Source organism: Aquarana catesbeiana, linkage group LG02 (assembly GCF_042186555.1).
Source record: "Aquarana catesbeiana isolate 2022-GZ linkage group LG02, ASM4218655v1, whole genome shotgun sequence".
Taxonomy (NCBI): domain Eukaryota; kingdom Metazoa; phylum Chordata; class Amphibia; order Anura; family Ranidae; genus Aquarana; species Aquarana catesbeiana.
Window position 1 is genome coordinate 787,866,648 of NC_133325.1, and position 20,847 is coordinate 787,887,494.

General features: G+C 41.4%; 1 protein-coding gene across 1 annotated transcript; it reads right to left on the bottom strand.

Annotated features, from left to right (window-relative positions):
• Positions 1-374: 374 nt before the first annotated feature.
• Positions 375-14,839, bottom strand: LOC141129414 (leukocyte cysteine proteinase inhibitor 1-like). Its single transcript, XM_073617437.1, has 3 exons — positions 14,707-14,839; positions 4,282-4,383; positions 375-912 (listed from the first exon to the last, which is right to left on the bottom strand). The coding sequence occupies exons 1-3, from the start codon at positions 14,791-14,793 to the stop codon at positions 793-795; spliced, it is 309 nt and encodes a 102-aa protein (XP_073473538.1). The 5' UTR covers positions 14,794-14,839; the 3' UTR covers positions 375-792.
• Positions 14,840-20,847: the final 6,008 nt, after the last annotated feature.

Below are 20,847 nucleotides of genomic sequence, written 5' to 3' on the forward strand. Positions count from 1 at the left end.
GGCGGGGACAGCTGTGAGCACGGATCCCCCTGAGGAGGCAGAGAAGGAGAAGCAGCTGATCAAACGCCATGCAGGGAGATCGCTGCTCACGGCTGTCCCTCCGCTGCACCGATCACCCCCGACTGTCCCTTGTGTCCTCCTCCAGCACCTGACCTGTTCTCTCCACCACCACTCCCTCCCCTTCTTCTCTGGCCCCCCTCCTGTCCTTATCCGCCGGCTATGTCTTCCTCCTCCACTCCCCTCATCCTTCGCAGCCGACTCCCCTCCATTCCAGCGGGCTCTGTCAGGATGGAGAGCGGAGGAAAAGACGGAAATGTACATGTCATTTATGGGGGGGTGGAGTGCTGCTGGACACAGCTTTATACAGAATATATATATATATATGTAATATAGCTGTGTCCAGCAGCAAACCCCCCATCAGACCAGTGGAATGTCTGCAGCCAGGGCTGAGATTATGTGGAACACTACTGGCAGAGTAGCAGAAGAAAGGAGTGGGAGGGAATTAAAAAACACTGCCTGTGTCTTACTTAGGCTGGTGCACGAGATATGTAATCACCTGTCACTCACAGCAAGGGGGCGTATTTGACAACGTTTTTCTCATTTTGTCAAGAATTTTCTCACTGAACAATAAAAGAGGATTGCTCAGAGATGGATTAACTCTGTGTGGCAAGACTGGGCTCAAATGATAGGAAATCTTATACTCTACAATATGACATTAAAAAAAAAAAAAAAAGAAATTTTTTTTCGGGTTTACATCCACTTTCATTCTCTGGTATCATTCTCATTTCCATCTTAGAGATCCAGCGGATCCTCATCTATTTTGGTAGCCTTCAGGATCTGCTCCAAATTTGGTTCCTGATACAGAGGTAGGAACACGAAAAGGCAGATATTTTCGGACTCTCCAATGTCAACCTGAAAAGATACAGAAAGTTCAGAAAACAATTCCACCTTTTTAATTGTGTATTTTCACTGATATTCTACTTATATTGGTAAATATTGGTAAGCGTTCTATCAGGGATAACTTTTCTGAGATACTATGGGGGCCACTTTAGATTGCAAATTCAAGAGAAGCCCCTGTGCAAATCATTAGTGGTGTAGTGGGTAGCACTTTTGCCTAGCAGTAAGAAGGGTCGCTGGTTTGCATCCCAACCACGACACTACCTGCCTGGAGTATGCATGTTCTCCCTGTGCCTGCGTGGTTTTCCTTCCACACTCCAAAGACATGCTGATAGGTTAATTGGATCCTGTCTAATTTGTCCCTAGTATGTATGAATGAATGAATGTGAGTTAGGGACCTTAGATTGTACATTCACATAATCCCTACCCTCAAGGAGCTTACAATGTATATGTAAAGCGCTGCGTAAATTGATGGTGCTATATAAGTAACTGAAATAAATAAAAATTAGTAAGACCTCATCTGGAATATGTAGTTCAGTTTTGGGCTCCGGTTCTCAAAAAGGATATCAGGGAACTGGAGAAAGTGCAGAGAAGGGCAACCAAACTGATAAGAGGCATGGAGGAGCTCAGCTATGAGGAAAGATTAGAGGAACTGAATTTATTCTCTTGAGAAGAGGAGATTAAGGGGGGGATATGATCACCATGTATAAATACATAAGTGGTCCATATAGTGAACTTGGTGTTGAGTTATTCACTTGAAGGTCATCACAGAGGACAAGGGGCACTCTTTACATCTAGAGGAAAAGAGATTTGATCTCCAAATAAGGAAAGGTTTCTTCACAGTAAGAGCTGTGAAAATGTGGAATAGACTCCGACTCCCTCCAGAGGTTGTTCTGGCCAGCTCAGATTGTTTTAAAAAAAAGGCTTGGATTCTTTCCTAAATGTACATAATATAACTGGGTACTGACATTTATAGGCAAACTTGATCCAGGGAAAATCCGATTGCCTCTCAGGGAATCAGGAAGAAATTTTCCCTTGTCGGAGCACATTGGATCACGCTTTGCTGGGGTTTATTGCCTTCCTCTGGATCCACTGGAGGTATAGGATTGTGTATATGGGATTGTATGATTTTTTTTCCCCCCTTTTATTAGTTGAACTAGTTTTTTTTTTTTTAACCTGCTTAACTATGTAATGTAATTATGATTGACACAAAGACATTGGTGAGAAACTGAGGTGACTGCTGCAATGTTATCTGTACAGCGCTGTGTAAGATATATAAATATATAATAGTGTGAGACTGGTGAGAACATTAGAGTGTAAATTTTTGTTTATTAAAAATCTTACAAACATAATAAAAACATATTTACATATATACAAAATACAAAATATATAAACAAAAATAGCTTACATCAACATAGCAAAAACATAAAGAAAACTAAATATACCAACCTAAACAAAGCTCTAACCTCCACCTAAAACAAACTCAGGCTAAGAAACCATTACACATTTAACCCATGCATGCAGCCTTTTTTCAAAAATACAATCTTATATAAAAATCTAGGGGATGTGAAAGGACAGAAAGAAAGCTGCACACCCAGAGACTGACAAACAGCAGCTATGGAGACCTGACATTCCTCCACGCCTTTGTCCAGGCCCCCAGCCGAATCTTCCCAACCTGACAGTACAGGTTCCTTGACAAAGTCCAAGTCGGGGATCCTGGAAACCGCCAGGTCATATTATGCTGACCTCCTGGGCAGGAGGGACCTTGTTCGGGCAGGCATATCAAGTTTTCTGGATTCTATTCCAGTTCTCTTGAGAGAAGGTATTCCACCTACCTGAGTTGTACCACATTCCTGCATTTATTGGAAGAAGGTGTGTTTGGTGAAAGTCCCACAACTGGTTCCCTTCCACCAGCAGCATTACTTTGTCCCGACACAGCCTTAGCATAGTTCCCAACTGGGACAGATGACGCATTAACTGGCTGCATAGGAACCTCTGAAATCAGGTTTGGCAATTTAACCACCACCTGATCCTCCTTCCTCCCCTCCAGCACAGCAGTCCCACTCACCATAGTCCCAGAAGTACCACAATAACCAGCAGTCCTGTTATTAGGTAAAGTCTTCTGCTTAGAAAAACCACCAGCTGTTTTAGCGTCCATGTGTCACTCCGGCTCTGCAGTCTTGGTTTCCATGTGGGACTCCTGCTCCTTGATCTCACAGCCAGCAGGAACATCTTTGTCTGGATTCCCGCCATCTCCTCCTGCTTTCCTTGCCGATTGCAAGGATTCGTTGACAGATGCAGTCTCTGTCTGTAGCAGTAAAGATAGGAAAGGCGTCCATACACAGAGATTCTCAACAAGCACTCCTTCACCAGCATTTTCCTGAACTGAAAGTCCTCCATTTGCAGACACTGCAGCACTGATCAAACTTCACAAATGAAAATTTTTCCCCAACTTTCTCCCTTATGGGCTGAGGGACGACATCATCATCATCTGAGGAGACGGTGAAAAACCGAAACTTCCTGCCACTCAACGGAGATTCCATTTCTGTAATGGCCTGCAGCAATCCGCCATTTTCCTCAACCTCCTCCTGAGATGACCCAGGCTGCTGGGGAGGGAGTGGGGCAGATACTGACTCAGACACGACAGATCCTGAGACAGGGGTAGTACTGGAGCCACCATGTAAAGCCACTTACTTACCCCCCATCCATACTGTCACCGTTGCTCTAGCATCCACCCTCTGGCTGGTACTTACACAGACACTCTCCATCTGCTTTCAGGACAGCAAGTTTCTGTTCCTCCTTAGTAATACAGTGAAGTCTATTCAACACTCTATCCTGGAATGCTGGTAAGGACTCCCCTTGCATAGGGACAAGCCCAATATCCTTTGCAGCTTAAGCATATGGTGTAGGCCTTAGTCTTCACCCACTGTATGGTGGTGGGGGGGGGGGGGGGGGAGACTGCGGCACAGCCCCAGGCTTGATGCTTCTCCCAGCTGAGATCAAAGCAGAGTGAGCCAGCAGCACCTTGCAGAACAGCACAACCTGGTGGAGAGACTGATGTGACTGGCTCAGTGTTCTGTACAGCACTGCAATATATGTCAGAGCTATATAAATGTATAATAATAGTATGTGACTGTGGGGGATATTAGAATGTAAGCTCCTTTGGTGCATAGACTGATGTGACTGGTTCAGTAGTCTCTGTACAGCACTGCGGTATATGTCAAAGTTATATAAATGTATAATCCCATTCCTGCTTCCTACAGCTGATCCTCTCCATGGTAATTATGTCTTAGGTTCCTTTACCGTGTATCTAAACCACATAATGTGCTTCTCATTATAGGAACAACCCAAGCTGTCAATATTGCTTAGAACCCAAAGCCTTACCAAGAAAAGGTATTTTGTGCCGTCAACAGTCTGAGTACGGACAAGGAGTGCCAGAAATTTGCTGATTGGCGAGTTTCTACGATGCTCAAACTCTTCTTTTACCTGAAAGAAAAACTGTATTAGGTTTGGAGAGACTTAAATCTAGTAAAATTAAAGAATGAATGACTGTGCTTAGGATCCTACCTAGGTATGCTGCCTCCCCTGATATAGCTCCCCTGAGGGGTCTATAAGTATGAAGTTATAATGAAAAGGGGGTGGTGGCGCTCCCTAGTTTGCGTATAAGTAGCCAGTTAGTGGTGTATACCTGCAATAGTGGGGTATACCAAACAATAATAAATAATGTATGTGCAAGCTATTATTGAATGTAGTGATCAAATGTGCTCCAAGTGCATAGACAGTGCTTATTACTACTAATCACTTAATCAAGGTAGTCTACTATGAAAAGAATGAACACTTAAACAAACCCCACTCAAATATCATGATTCCACTGGTAAGGTTAATACAAAGTGTATATCTTTAAAAGTGGATAGTAGATTATTAGAGCTCCATATACTTAAAACAGAGTGATTGACACACATAAAGTAGTTTAGGTGTTTGCAAAAAAACCTTGGTGAATACATAAAAAAAATATATACATAAAAAATTATTAGGAAAAGAAAAGAAAAGTGTTGATACACATATGTACAACTAGTAGTCCGTATAATGTACTGAATCTTCACTCAGAGTGCGTAACACAAAAATGGTGACTGTAAGTTTTTTCAGGAAATCCGCTTGTGACTTTGTGCTCCCCCTCCAGGATCCCCACTCACCAGATCCACTTACCCCCGCAGGGGTAATATGCTTGTAGTTAGAACCACTACGGTTGCTCCACCATCCTAGTTGTCCAAAAGCCTGGGGTATCCCTCCTTTCTCCAGGTGTTCTCTGATGTAATCTGTGGTGAGTTCCCGTCCAGCGTTGGACTCTCCACTCTGATTCCTCCAACTAGACAGCATAGTCGAGTAGTAGAGCATGCTTTGCGGAAGGAATTAAAGAATGAGGATGGCAGTCTAATGGGAATTGTTTGCATCACGTACAAGAACCTAGGTAGAATTGTCATCTTGACTAAAGAAGCTCTACCAAACCAAGATATATTGAGAGAGTTCCATCTTTTTAAATCATCCTGTGTATCTTTTAGAATGAGTAAATAGTTGAGTTTGAAGAGATCATTTAAATTTGTAGGGATTTCAGTTCCAAGATATGTTATACTTTGATTGGCCCACGAAAAGGGGAAGTTTTTTTTACATAATTCTACTGAGCTTGGGGGTAGTGTGATATTCAAGGAGCTAGATTTTGAGTGATTAATTTTTAAGTTTGAGTGTAATTGGAAATGTTCTAAATCTTGGATGACATTGGGTAAAGAGATATGGGGTTCTGAGAGGAATAGAAGCATGTCATCAGCAAAGGCTGCAACTTTATACGCGTGTTTGTGAATTTCTATACCCTTGATGTCTGGGTTGGATCTAATTTTATTTAATAGTGGTTCTAATGTGAGGACAAACAATAGAGGTGAGAGGGGGCATCCCTGTCTTGTGCCATTGCGAAGGTTAAAGGCGCTTGACAGGTGGCCATTGACTCAAACTCGTGCTGTTGGATTTGAGTATAGTACTTTGATGTATGATCTCATTTGGGGTAGGAACCCTATGTGTTTTAACGTTGCATCAATGAAGTCCCAGGCCACTCTGTCAAACACCTTTTCTGCATCAAGAGACAGGAAGAAACCCTGTTTCTTTTGGGTTGATAACCAATGGTTTATGTTTATTGCTTTAATTGTGTTGTCACGACCTTCTCTTCCCGGGATAAAGCCTACTTGATCTAGGGAAATAAGGGAAGATAGCAGGGGTAGGAGTCTATTTGCTAGTATTTTGGCATATATTTTGATGTCGACGTTAATTAGGGAAATTGGTCTATAGTTAGTAACCTGAGTCGTATCTTTGCCTTTTTTTGGTATAACCGTTATATGTGCTTCCAGTAGTTGCTTGGGGGGATGTTGTTCAGAATATAGTGATTGAAAGGTTTTCAAGAATCTTGGTTTTAGTATGTTGGTAAACGTTTTATAATATTGAAGGGGTAGTCCATCTGGACCTGGTGCCTTGCCTATTTTCATATCTTTTAAGGCTTTATCAAATTCCAGGCCAGTTATAGGTGTCTCTAGGTCTTGTGCCGTGTTTTTTGATATTTGGGGTGGGCAATATTTCTCTAGGAACTCTTGAATAAGCTTTGTTGTTTTGCCTGAATTTTGTGGGCATTTGGGATTAGATGGAATGTTATATAGGGATTGGTAGTAAAGTTCGAACTGTTTAGCAATCTCCTCATTCGAAGAGTGTGGTGTGCCTTGTTTGTCTCTTATTTGGTGAATTGTTGAAGCAACTTTTTTGTTTTGGACTGCTTTTGCGAGCAATCTTCCACTTTTGTTGCCTTGCTCATAATATATCTTGTTTCCGAAGATATATTGTCTTTTAGTTTTCATGTTCAACTCTTCTGAGTTCTTGCTTTAGTTAAGTCTTCAAATGTAGAGAGTGCCACAGTTCTTTTATGGGTTATTTCTAGTTTATGAATTTGATCTAATAATGATCTAATTTTGGATTGTTTTTCCTTCTTTAGTTTGGCTAGTTTATGTATAAATTCACCTCTCATGACACATTTGTGTGCTTCCCACTGTGTAATCAAAGATGTCTCGTCATTTTCATTTAGTGAAAAGTATTAGTTTAGTTTGTCATTGAAATGAATTACATCTATAGGATCTTTCAAGACAGAGGTGTTAAGTCTCCACGATTTAGTTATTGTAGATTTTTCTGGTAAAGTTAATGTTATGGTAATCGGATGATGATCGGATAAAGTCATGGTTTCGATTGTTGAGTCTGTCACTAAGTCTAGGTCTGGTTGCGAGATAAAAAAAGTAATCAATTCTAGAGTATTTTTGATGAACTATAGAGAAATAGGTAAAGTCTTTAGTTTGAGGGTTTAAGGTTCTCCAGGTGTCATGTAACATTAGCTCCTGTAGCTGTAGTTTGATTTGTTTCAACGCTTTATAAGGAAGGCTCGATGTACCATTCAAGGTATCTATGAGTGGATTTAATGGAGTGCTGAAGTCTCCCCCTAAGATAATTATGCCTGCTGCCAAGTTTGTTAATAGGTCTTTTATTTTACGAAAGAAGGTTACCTGCTTTGAATTAGGGGTGTATATGTTAGCTATTGTGATGGGATGAGGTCCTAACTTCCCTTTTATGAATATGTATCTTCCCCCTGGGTCAAGCATTGTGTCGTGAATCTGAAGAGGAGTCTGTTTGGCGATCAAAATCGAGACTCCTTTGGTTTTTCCTTCAGGATTGGTGGCGTGAAATGCCGTTGGAAATCTTTTATCTTGCAATTTGGGAACTTTATTAGCTTTAAAGTGAGTTTCTTGTATGCAAATGATATTTGCTTTGAGTTCATGAAATTCATTGAGGAATTTGGTTCTTTTTTCAGGGATGTTAAGTCCTTTAGCATTTACTGAAATTAGCTTAATTGATGTTGAGATGGTCTGCTGTTTATGAATAGACATTATGGATATATTCCTGTATCCAAAAAAGAGGGTATTTGGACTCAGGAGTATAGAGAGGTTTAACTTATCTGTACGTCTTGTTCTAGGTCTGATAAATTTGCCCTAGGTTTCAAGGGGGGTAAAAAAAAAAAAAAAAAAAAAAAAAAAAGGAGAGGGGGGGGGGGGGGAGAGGTTTTCCTTCCTCTAGGAGAGGATGGAGAAGTGTTCCAGGGGTAGGTTTAGACCAGCTAGTCTACCCTAATAGAGAGGTCCGGTAAGTTCAAAGAGTGAAAAAAAAAAAATTCCACTCCTTGTGTGGGAGCAAGGTCTAAGTAGGATCAGATGGATTTCAATTCAAGTATTTCTGACCTTTTCTCTTTTTTCTTCTTTTGTTTACTAAGACTCTTAGCACTCTGGAGCAGCTATCTAATTGTAATGATCAGATATTACAGGGTAGATGTGAAACATATTGAGTGTGGGAGATAATGAAATATTAATTGCAATTTATGTGTGGGATGTAAATTTGGAGCATTTGAATATCTGTATACAGAAGTGTGATTATATTGAACCCTGTCATATAAAGACACATCCTGAACACTAGATTGTGTTGTGATTAATAGGTGCAAGCAAAATATAATAACCCAGATAATTATACTTAATAGCCACTAGGGGAAGCCCTTATCATAGCAAATTAGAGCTTATTGTAATTTAGGGGATTTTTCTGCAAATCCTATGGAAAATTTTAGTGCAAATTAAATAGTACCATATTGTTTACGTAGTCTATTAAACATAAAAGTAACAAACAAACTTGCAAAAAACTCTTGCTTCAAAAAAGTTCCTTCAAAGATAGGTAATGTAAGTATAAGGCATTATGGTGGTCGAAATGTCTCATATTAAATGTTTTTTTTTTGTTTTTTTTAAATAAACATGTATTGTCAAGAATTCGACTGTTGTTAGGAGAATTATTTAGCAGTTTTACATACCTCCTATTCAGTTAATTTTGGAAAAAGTGTAGCACTTCTGTGAGGGATAGTTAACTTATGTAAGTTAAATTAAGGTAAGTCCAAAGTGATCCACCATCATGCCTATTTCTTATGTTAAATATAAACATCCTCTATATTAACCGTAACATGTAATGGATGTTATTCAGCCCTTTTTAAGTAAATCAAAGCATTATTGAAACATTTTTAACCTAGATGAATCTAAGATATTCATAACCACAATAACTTTTGCTCATTTTTTTATATTAAAGTACAAGTATGTTACTACTTGTGGTATGTTCAGTAAAATTATATATTTCTCTTTTCTTATTTCCCCCATCTCTCCTATTCCCCTTACTTTCCCCCTTCCTCTCCTCCCTCCCCCTATTCTCTCCTATGGGAATTTTTGGATGTTCTTTATGTATAACATACATTTTGGAGAAACTTGTCTCAAATATATATATGCACTGAAGATACTGTAGATCCTGAATATTCAGGTATGGCTAATGATCAATATTTAAAGAGGTAAAGGATATAGCCATATCTTAATATACCTCTGGGTGTCAAGATACATGAGCTTTAAAAACCATACTTACAATCAGACATTTTTTAGTTCAGACATATCTAGCATACCCTTATGTTGATAGTTCTGTCCAGGAAATCTGCATATATGCTATTGAACTTGGGTGTATTGATTTGTTTCTGTTCTTGTGTAACACCGTAACAATAAAAAAGGAGAAAATGAAAAGAGAAAAAGAAAAAAAAAAAAGGAAAAAAAAATGCAAACATGAGGGAGGGGTAAAAATAGGTAGACAGTTAGCTTTTAAGCTAAAACTTTTATCTATGTGGTTGAATATTTTCTTGTTGAATGGTTTGAAGATGTTTCAACTGAAAGAAAAAATGACGTATAGATGACTGACAGTTGATTGAAGATAGGCGTACGTAGAGTGACAACTGTGTTAGTCGTGGATGTTTGAGTTTCAAGTGTCCATTTGGTCTTGTCTATCCATGCGATCTCTGCGTCTAGGAGGGGAGAGTCCTGGACTTCCTTGGTTTGCGCCTCTTCTGTTTTGATGAGATGAAGGTGATCTGCGGCGTCTATCTCTGTTTCTCTCAGCTCCAGGAGTGTAGTTGTTTGTTACTTCGATCCACGTGTCATTCAGCATGAATGAGTTATACCAATCTGGAACTTCAGTTGGGGGGATGTTTAGTGTTTCGCAGAAAGATTGCAAGTCCTCTGGTGTGCGTAGCAGTGCTGTGTGACCTCTCCAGGTGGCTGAGAGACAAAAAGGAAACTTCCACCTGTAAGGAATACCTCTGGTACGCAGATGGTCGAGAATCGGACGCAGAGCCCTGCGTTGCTGTAATGTGATGTTTGACAAGTCTTGGTATAGTTTTATCTCATTTCCATTAAACACCACTCTATTTTTCTCTCTCGCCTTTTTTAAAATAAAATGGCTTCTTTCAGAGGGAAGTTTACCAAGCAACATAATATGTCCCTGGGAGGGTCAGTATCCCTTCCTCTCGCTCTGAGGGCTCTGTGAATCCTTTCAAAGTCAATGGGAGAGTCTGGAGGTCTGTCAAGCAAATCGTTAAATATGGTTGTAACAGTGTGTTCTACAGGGTTTTGGTCTGCTGATTCTGGGACCCCTCTGATTCTTATATTATGCCTTCTTCCTCTATTATCGAGGACTTCTAAGTGGCAATGAATTTCAATTATAGGGTTCAAGTGTATATCAGAAGATTTTTGTACCTGCTTTATGGCCCCTGCGTGCCGTGCTGTGGCCTGCTCCACCGATCCCATCCTTGCTGCAATGTTCTGTATGTCTGTCTTTAGATCTGTGATGGCTGCAGACAGCGTAGCTTTGATGTCCAGGGCCACTGCTTGTAGATCTGACAGGCAGAGTGATTGTGAGGCTGGAGGGTTGTGGGGAAGAGGAGATGCAGGCTGTGATGTGGAGCTTTGAGCGCCGATCGCGCCGTCCATCGTGAGGCCGAAGTCGCCGAGCGGGCCGGGTGGTTTAGGCGAGGCTGCGGCTTTGAGGCCTTCTCTCTGCGATGTCCGGAACATTGCGGGGATGTTGTTTTGAGAATGCAGGCTAATATCAGGGGGTTCACGGGCTGATGAGGAGCTCCGGTCTCCCTTTCCCAGTGCTTGGGACTGGTGTATTCCTCCCTGTGCTCGCTTTTAGCTGCTCCTGTGTGCTGGAGAGAGCGGATTAGGCATCCATTCTGGTCCGGAGTTAGACCACGCCCCCCACACTTTTTAAATCATAATCACAACAGAAACTACCCAAATGACCCTGATCAAAAGTTTACATACCCTGGTAATTTTGGCCTGACAACATGCACACAAGTTGACACAAAGAGGTTGGAATGGCTATTAAAGGTAACCATCCTCACCTGTGATCTGTTTGCTTGTAATTAGTGTGTGTATAAAAGGTCAATGAGTTTAGACTCCTGACAGACCCTTGCATCATTCATCCAGTGCTGCACTGATGTTTCTGGATTCTGAGTTATGGAAAAAGCAAAAGAATTGTCAAAGGATCTGCAAGTGAAGGTAGTTGAACTGTATAAAACAGGAAAGGGATATAATAAGATATCCAAGCAATTGAGAATGCCAATCAGCAGTGTTCAAACTCTAAACAAGAAGTGGAAAATGAGGGGTTCTGTTGAAACCAAACCACGGTCAGGTAGACCAACTACAATTTCAGCCACAACTGCCAGGAAAATTGTTCAGGATGCAAAGAAAAACCCACAAATAACTTCAGGTGCAATACAGGACTCTGAAAACTTGTGGTGTGGCTGTTTCAAGATGTACAATAAGGAGGCACTTGAAGAAAGATGGGGCTGCATGGTCAAGTCACCAGAGGAAAGCCATTACTACACAAATGCCACAAAGTATCCTGCTTACAATATGCCAAACAGCAAAGAGACAAGCCTCAAACCTGGCACAAAGTCATTTGGAGTGATGAGACCAAAATTTTGCTTTTTGGCCACAACCATAAGCACTACATTTGGAGAGGAGTCAACAAGGCCTATGATGAAAGGTCCACCTATCCTACTGTGAAACACGGAGGTGGATCGCTGATGTTTTGGGGATGTGTGAGCTATGCACAGGAAATTTGGTTAAAAGTTGATGGCAAGATGAATGCAGTATGGTATCAAAAAATACTGCAGGAACATTTGCATTCATCAGCCAGAAAGCTGCACATGGGACGTACTTGGACATTCCAAAATGACAATGATCCAAAACACAAGGCCAAGTCAACCTGTCATTGGCTACAGCAGAAGAAAGTGAAGGTTCTGGAGTGGCCATCTCAGTTTTCTGACCTCAATATCATTGAGCCACTCTGGGGAGATCTCAAACGTGCAGTTCATGCAAGTCAGCCCAAGAATTTACAGGAACTGGAGGCTTTTTGCCAAGAGGAATGGGCAGCTTTGCCATCTGAGAAGATAACAAACCTCATCCACAAATACCACAAAACACTTCAAGCTGTCATTGATGTTAAAGGGGGCAATACACGGTATTAAGAACTGGGGTATGTAAACTTTTGATCAGGGTCATTTGGGTAGTTTCTGTTGCCATTATGATTTAAAGATAGTAAACACAATTGATTGATTGATAATAAATGGCCCCAGCCAAACACTAACCATCAGTGAAAGAAAAGTTTGTGTTATCATTCATATTCTCTGAAAAATGGCCAAGAAATCATAAATTCTGCCAGGCTATGTAAACTTATGAGCACAACTGTAAATGGCAAAATGTACAAAATTCCTGTTAAATTCCTAATAAAAAAGCTAAAACTGTGTGGAGTTAATAACAAATATTTGTAAATTTTTTGTGCCTTTTTGTGCAATTGTGTAAAGTGAAGGTACACAATACTGTAAATAAAAACAATTTACTCAAAAAATTGAGTTTTTTTCATACAGCTTTCAAAGTTTGTAAAAGACCCATCAAACCATATATTTTCTGAAAGGCATGACCTATGGAATAAAAAAAAATGTGCTACTGAATTTTTTAGGCCCTGCAATAGTTGCAAAACGTTCATCAAATCACTAATTTCATTAAAAATACGTTAAAATCTTTATGCGTGGATACATACCCAGCAAAATTGACAAAATTCTTGTTAAATTCCTAATAAATTAAACTGTATTGAGGTAAAAATATTTGTAAATTTTACATTGGGCCTTTTTGTGAAATGGTGAACACTGAAGGTATGCAAAACTGCAAATAAAAACAATTTACTCTAAAAATCCAGAGGTTTTCATCTTTCACGTACAGCTTTCAGAGTTTGTAAATGACCCCCCAAAATGACCAGTAGAATAAACGGAAGGTGCTACTACATTTTTTAGGCTTTGTGATGTTTGCGTAAACGTTTCTCAAAACAATATTTTGGGTAATACAGTAGAATCATTAGAGGACACATACATTGCAACATCAAAATTCCTGTCAAATGCATAAGAGGAAAACTGTATTGAGTTAATAAATAACACATTTGTAAATTTTACATTGCACCTTTTTGTGAAATGGTGAAAAGGGAAGGTACGTAAAACTGTAAATGAGAACAATTTGCTCACGTACAGCTTTCAGAGTTTGTAAAAGACCCCCAAACCATACCATGTTGCAGCAGCAACAGATCTACCAGCAACCAACATCAAGAGACCCCCAGCAGCCAGCAACAATAGACCCCTCCCTCAATAGTAGATTGCTTACAGCAACAACTAAGCACCCAACAGCATAAGACCCCCTAGCAACAATAAACCCCATGCAAAAATAGATTCCCACCAGTGACAATAGATCCCCCAGCATCCATCACCAATAGCCCCTCCACCATATCCCAGCACCCCTTTCCATTGCATACATTCAGTGCTGAAGGTGCCGGAACTGCGTTCCTCCGCATTCCTGTGGAAAAAAAGCCCTGTACAACTATATAGATCATACCAAAAGGGACAAATGAGGAGGAAGGAGGGACAGAGGGACTTTGTACCAAATCAGGGACAGTTGGAAGCTATGTAAAAGTGTAAGCCCCTGGAGGCCATGTTTCCCTGCACTGGGATACACAGATGTTCCATGCATCCCCATGCAGGCAGCCCCATTTATGTCAATTGGAATGCAACGGCTGCATGGCATAGGCGCTGCTCCCAGTCTGACATCTGTGTGGCCCTGAAAACAGACAGTGTGAGCTCAGGGACATGCACCCAGACCTACATGGATTTCAAATTGGGAGCAACAACAGTATTCGTGCAGTTGCTACATCCCCAAAACAAACCAATTAATGCAGCCACCACATCTAATGATTGTGAGCTGCAATAAAATAAATTTTTAATTTTGGGTCTACTACCACTTTAAGGGCCCTTTTACATCACTGCTTTGTGGTAGCATCCATTGTTCTTCAGTGCTGCTCAGGGCGGCTAGAACTGAAAATTGTTTAGATAAAGACTGAATGTAATTAGAATGGATGGGGTTCAGTTGAGCTCTCACATTTCATACTCTCAAATGAGATTGTACAATCGAGATTGTTAAGCTGTGTGGGTCTAGGGGCCAGTCTGTTCCAATAAAAACAATGCATTGCCTTTGCAATTGATATTTTAACATCAGGAAGGCAGAGTGATTGCAGTATGTATAGAGAAGTCCCTCTACTGGCCAATCTACACATTTGTCTAATACAGTTTCAGAAATATGGAACAGCAAACACAGAGGTATAGAAGTTACATACAAAATGAAACATTATGCAAAATACATAGAGGGGGGATTATGAAAACTGGAGCAACTGTGCGGGGCAACCAATCAGCTTCTAACATTCAGTTAACGTTCAACTGAACAAGCTGAAGACAGAAGCTGATGGTAATGAGCCCTTAGGATTGGATCCCCAACCACTTACCTTGTCAAGGATATCTTGTTCTTTTGGGAGAGGAGCCCTGGGTTTACTCCACTCCCCAGGTAACTGACTTTTACCAACATTACTCATTTTTTGCAAAGTTCTCAGCAGACTGAGTAGATCAGCCAGTACTTGGACTTATATACCTGAGGACTGTACCATTCCACGGGGGGGGGGGGGGGGGGGGGGGGAGTGACATTCTCAGGGAGAGAAACTGACACTGGACTGTGGACATGACGCAGCACAAATCTTGTAATTGCTACAATAAAGTCTGTACTGAGATCATTATTTTTTATATTTGTCACCCCCCACACACACACACACACACACCCAGTGTAACAGTCTAATGGTACAAGCAGCCTGTTGGACCCTGGATATAAATTTGAGGGTGTCAGACAAGTCTCTGGTTTTACCACCCCCTTTACCCAGACAACCCACCTAAAGAAGGACACAGAGGTGCTCAGGGCTGTACATGTACTGCAGAAAAAACTAAACCTCCTGACACATTCAGCAGACGGTGACCATTCAGGTAAACCCACATCCACCCTACCACCTTGTACAGAAAGAACAAGAATACCCTCCAAGGTGCGGGGGACTATTATGGGCACAACAGAAAATGCAAACACTTGAGCACAAATAATGTAAAATGATTTTTATTACATTTAAAAAAAAAGGTTAAAAAGTCCAATTATTAAATGACTAGCGCTTATAGGTGATACATCAGCAACACAGTAACATACAGTTGGTGGCCAAAAACCTTGACCATAAGGAGCAAAGTATTGAGACATCCGACACATTTTGAACTTAGGGATTTGGCTTCTTTCTCAGGGATGCTCAAATGACAGGTACAAGGTAGGGTACCGGTATCCAGGGCCGCTGATAAGGCAGTACAGCCAGCCCCTCTGTACTGGGCCCAGGCCTCATCAGTTCAAAAGGGGGCCCTGCACCTGCTGAGCAGGAGGGCCAGCTGTACTGCCTTACTGCAGACACTGATCCTCATTTGCCTTCCCCTGCAGCACTGCCGGCTTCTCTTCTGCTCCCTCCCTCCAGCTGTGCTGCAAGGGGGTCAGTTCTAGAATCCGTCCCCCCATCCCTCTGCTTTCCGGGCCCCCCTGTGACCCCCTTTTCCCCATAGCTTGGCTGGCTTCCCTCCTATCCTGCCGGCAGCTGCTGAAGCCACGCAGGGGGATGTTTCAGGATGGGGAGCAGAGGGGGGGCTGTAAACATGTCATATAATAATGATTTTAGTGTATTTTTAGCAAATATGTAGTTTATTTCCTGGGGAGTGGGGGGAGGGATTGGGTTTCTGTCAGGTAGGAAGTATGGGGCCCCATGATTTCTAACAGCAGCCCTGCCGGTATCAGTGCCGATACTACGCATTTGCAGGAGTATTGGTACTCCTGCAAATGCACCGATACCTGAAACTGATACTTTCCGGCTCGGTTCTTTCAGCTGTCAGCGGGATCCCCCACTGACAGCTGAAATGTAAATAAAAAAAGCCAGAAATGATCAGTTTTTTGCCCAGCTACGAAATTTAAAGGAATATTTCACTTTTATTATTTCACTTTAAGCATTATTAAAATCACTGCTTCCGAAAAAACGGCCGTTTTTAAAAAAAAATTTGAATTGATACATGTCCCCTGGGGCAGGACCCAGGTCCCCAAACACTTTTTATGACAATAACTTGCATATAAGCCTTTAAAATTAGCACTATTGATTTTTTATGTTCACGTCCCATAGACCTTAACGGTGTTCGCCTGTTTGAACAAATTTTTTGCCTGTTCACATGTTCTGTTGCAAACCGAACCAGGGGGTGTTTGGCTCATCCCTAATTGGAGATTAAGCAGGTAGTTAGTGTGGTGTGCAGTCAGTCAGTGTAGTATATACATAATACAGTTCAGAGTATATAGTGCAGTTAGTGTAATATATATATATATATATATATATATATATATATATATATATATATATATATATATATATATTACATACACATACATACAGTGGGGACGGAAAGTATTCAGACCCCCTTAAATTTTTCACTCTTTGTTATATTATAGCCATTTGCTAAAATCATTTAGTTAGCACACAGATATGTGATGGTAGAAATAGGAATAAGAAACATTGCTTGGAAGTGAGGTACAATTGTCTGTTTTGGCAGAGTTGCAAGATGAAGAAATATTTGTGTCCTTTGTCAAGCTTGAATACTTACCTGTTTTGTACAAGCTTCACAGATGGAGACACCCCTATAGTATACACTGGAGCACCTGTGTGGGCCTCTAATAAAAAGGGTGTTCTTTTGTCCCACACTAGTGTTCCAGTGTCCAGATGTGTAAACAGCTACTGAGTGTCCTCTCCTTACACAGAATATAGTTTGCAGTTCATTCTAGTTACAAACCCATCTACACAACCAAAATTATTTTAACACAAAACATGGTGTTTTATAGGCCGAATGAACAATGTTTTCTACGAACGAACAATGTGCCCATGAACATGAAAGTTGCCATTTTAAACTGTACAACATAAAGAAAAGCACATGGAGCAACACGAACGTCATAAATATAACGAATAGAAACACAGGACAACTACTTACTTTTTTGCTGCGCTCTCCTGATCCTTCTATACTGATCGTGCTCCCTTAATTTGCCACCACTTCCGTACCCCAAAATGTCTGTGCAGGCTCTTGACAACTTTCGCCATGATCTTGGCCCTTCTGACATTGGGCTTTGGGTAAGGTCCATACTTCCCGTCATAGTCGTCCCTCTTCAGTATGTCGACCATCTCCACCATCTCAACAAAGGACATATTTGAGGCCTTAAATCGTCTCCTCTGGGATCAGGACGTTTCTGGCTCCGGGCATTCCTCCTCCTCCTCGTTGCTGTAATTATCAGACACCTGCTCTTTCTCCACCATGTGCTCTTCCCCACTGCGCCGAACGACCGACTAGAAAGAATTCAGGGGCGGGTGGAGTTTCACGCATGCGCAGTGTATATAAAGCATAACACGCGTGCGTAGTACTATGATCTGTGAGTGGAGGAAGGAGTATCGGATGCGCCGATCATGATAACGAAGGTAACATTTAAACTTGGGCCTATACTGCTTCTAGATTGAGGCCTATATTGGGACAAGATTAGGAGATTTAGCCTGACATTAGGGTTTGTCTTGTGTATTGCAGATAAAATGGATGGCTTCAATGACCACAACTTCCTCCCCCTGTTCATAGACAAATACAGGGAGCTTCCCTGTCTGTGGCAGATCAAACACCCACAGTATAATCACAAACAAAAGAGGCGGGCAGCGTTGGAGAAACTGCTGGAGTTGGTGAAGCCGGTGGTCCCCACAGCAACCATCCCCTTTTTAAAAGCCAAAATTGGTGGCCTGAGGAGCACATATCTTAGGGAGCGCAAGAAGGTCCATGATTCCCAGAGATCCGGAGCTGCAGCAGATGATGTTTATGTCCTCAGGCTGTGGTACTATGAGAGACTGCGATTTCTGTCAGACCAGACTGAAGTCAGGGAATCCCTCTCAACCCTACCTTCCACTCTTCCTTCCACCCAATCTTCCACCCCAGCTGAGGCTTCCGATGTCCAACCTGGGACTTCTAGCCAGGAAGAAGTGGAGGAGCCCAGCTGGAGCCAGGTAAAGCATTCTTCTACAGATTTCTGGTCATTAAATAAATGATGTTTACTAGATGTTATTATTGATCACTAATTGCTGATTTAATAAAGTGTTTTACATATCAATAGACAGTAGTGGGCAAAAATAATTGGGACAAGAATGAAAAATGCTGGTCTCAGAATGATAGTCTGTTATATTTGTTAACATTCTATTGGCAACAGTCATGAGATAAAAATTGTGTGTGATTGATGAAGAAAAACTAAAACGATGTCCCTTTTACATACACGTGGCACACACGTGGAATGTGGCACACAGGAGGAGGCTCTGGAATGTGGCACACAGGAGGAGGCGGGGGTTAGTGGCAGCCAGGAGGAGATGGGGCTAAGTGGCAGCCAGGAGAGGCCGGGCCCAGTAGGAGCCTTACAGAATCGCAGGTTCCTCTCCTCTGCCTTCCAAACAAAAGGCCCAGGAAGGGGAGTAACGTGCAGGATTCAGCACTCAGGCTGATTCAGGAGGCTTCTGCGTCCCTGAGAGCCTTCCCCACTCGTGAAGAGGCCTTTGCCTGCATGGCTGCCACAAAACTGAAGGACATGCAGGAGGGCCAACGCCTCATGTGTGAGGACATCCTTTATAAAACACTAACTAAGGGGGTGAGGGGCGAAATCACACCCAAAACAAACCTGTGTGAGTTGGACCATCCTCCTCCTCCTCCTGCCACAACTCCACCACCACAGACGCAGCGTGGAAGGAAGCGTGGAAGGAAGACCAGAGAGTGATGGCCCTGGGTTTAGTCTGGTCTGACAAAAGATGCAGGCTCTTTTATGACCACAGCCTGGGGACATACATGTCATCTGCTGCTTTCATGATCTCTTGGACTTCTGGACCAGATTGAACTCCCTTAGATAAGGACTCCTCAGGCCACCAATTTTGCATGGAAATAATTGATGTGTGCCCTGGGGGCCAAAGGCTTCACCAATTTCTGCTGTTTCTCCAGCGTTGCTTCTCTCTTTGTTTGGTTATGAGCCCTTAATAAAGGTTTTTTTTTTTTTTTTGATTATGCTCGGCTATGTGTGTTTTCCTTCAAAAAGGACAGTTTGTTTGTGAGGAGGCAAGTACATTTAAAAAGTACAATGTATAATTATTTTTTTGGTAGATGTGACAAATAAAAATATTATATTGATGAAAATATATATTGATGAAATCACGATAAATAATAAAGAAAGAAGTTTGTGAGAAGTCTATGTAAATATGAGCAGCAAAACAACTTCATTCTTCTAACATTATAAAGAAGAGGTGCATCATTTTATACCTACCTAAGGACAGCATTTAAGACTCAACATAGAAGCCTTTCCCTGCTATCGTCATTACATTTAAAGAGAGGACTTATCACTTTCTGATGTCTATCCAGCACAATGCACTTTTGATTTGACTTTGATCACCAGGAACTGCCTAACACTTCTTGGAACTTTCACTTGAATTTTTATTTGCAATTTTAACTGTCATATGTAATTCATCTGTGTATCTCTTTTGATGCCTAAAATGCATATGATCTAGTATTTTTCAGTTAATAGTGTCACAACTATTAGGAGGACTATTAACATATGATTGATATGCTGAATAGGGATGAGCCGAACACCCCCCGGTTCGGTTTGCACCAGAACCTGCGAACGGACCGAAAGTTCGCACGAATGTTAGAACCCCATTGACATCTATGGGACTCGAACGTTCAAAATCAAAAGTGCTCATTTTAAAGGCTAATTTGCATGGTATTGTCCTAAAAAGGGTTTGGGGACCCGGGTCCTACCCCAGGGGACATGTATCAATGCAAAAAAAACTTTTAAAAACGGCCGTTTTTTCGGGAGCAGTGATTTTAATGATGCTTAAAGTAAAAAAAAAAAGTGAATTATTCCTTTAAATATCGTACCGGGGGGTTGTCTATAGTATGCCTGTAAAGTGGCGCGTGTTTCCCGTGTTTAGAACAGTCCCTGCACCAAATGTCATTTTTAAAGGAAAAAATCTCATTTAAAACTGCTTGCGGTCCTGTTCGGTCCTGGCAATATGGATGAAAATCAGTGAGACAAACACCATGGGTACCCCCCAGTCCATTACCAGGCCCTTTGGGTCTTGTATGGATATTAAGGGGAACCCCGCACCCAAATTAAAATAAGGAAAGGTGTGGGGCCACCAGGCCCTATATACTCTGAACAGCAGTATACAGGCGGTGCAAACAAGACAGGGACTGTAGGTTTGTTGTTAAGTAGAATCTGTTTGTCATTTTGAACGGGTACATTTTTAACGTGTTTAGCTCCAGCCAAAAAATCTTTTTTAAGCTTTTTGAAAAACATAGAGAAGGGTTATCACCCCTGTGACATTTGTTTTGCTGTCTTTCCTCCTCTTTAGAAGATTTCACCTCACTTTTTGTCCCAATGACAAATGCTTTTTGGGAATTTGGGGTTTTTTGTGGAACAAGGATTGGAAAGCATCAGTGGAAAGGAGAAATGTTTTTCCCATATTAACTCTTACAGG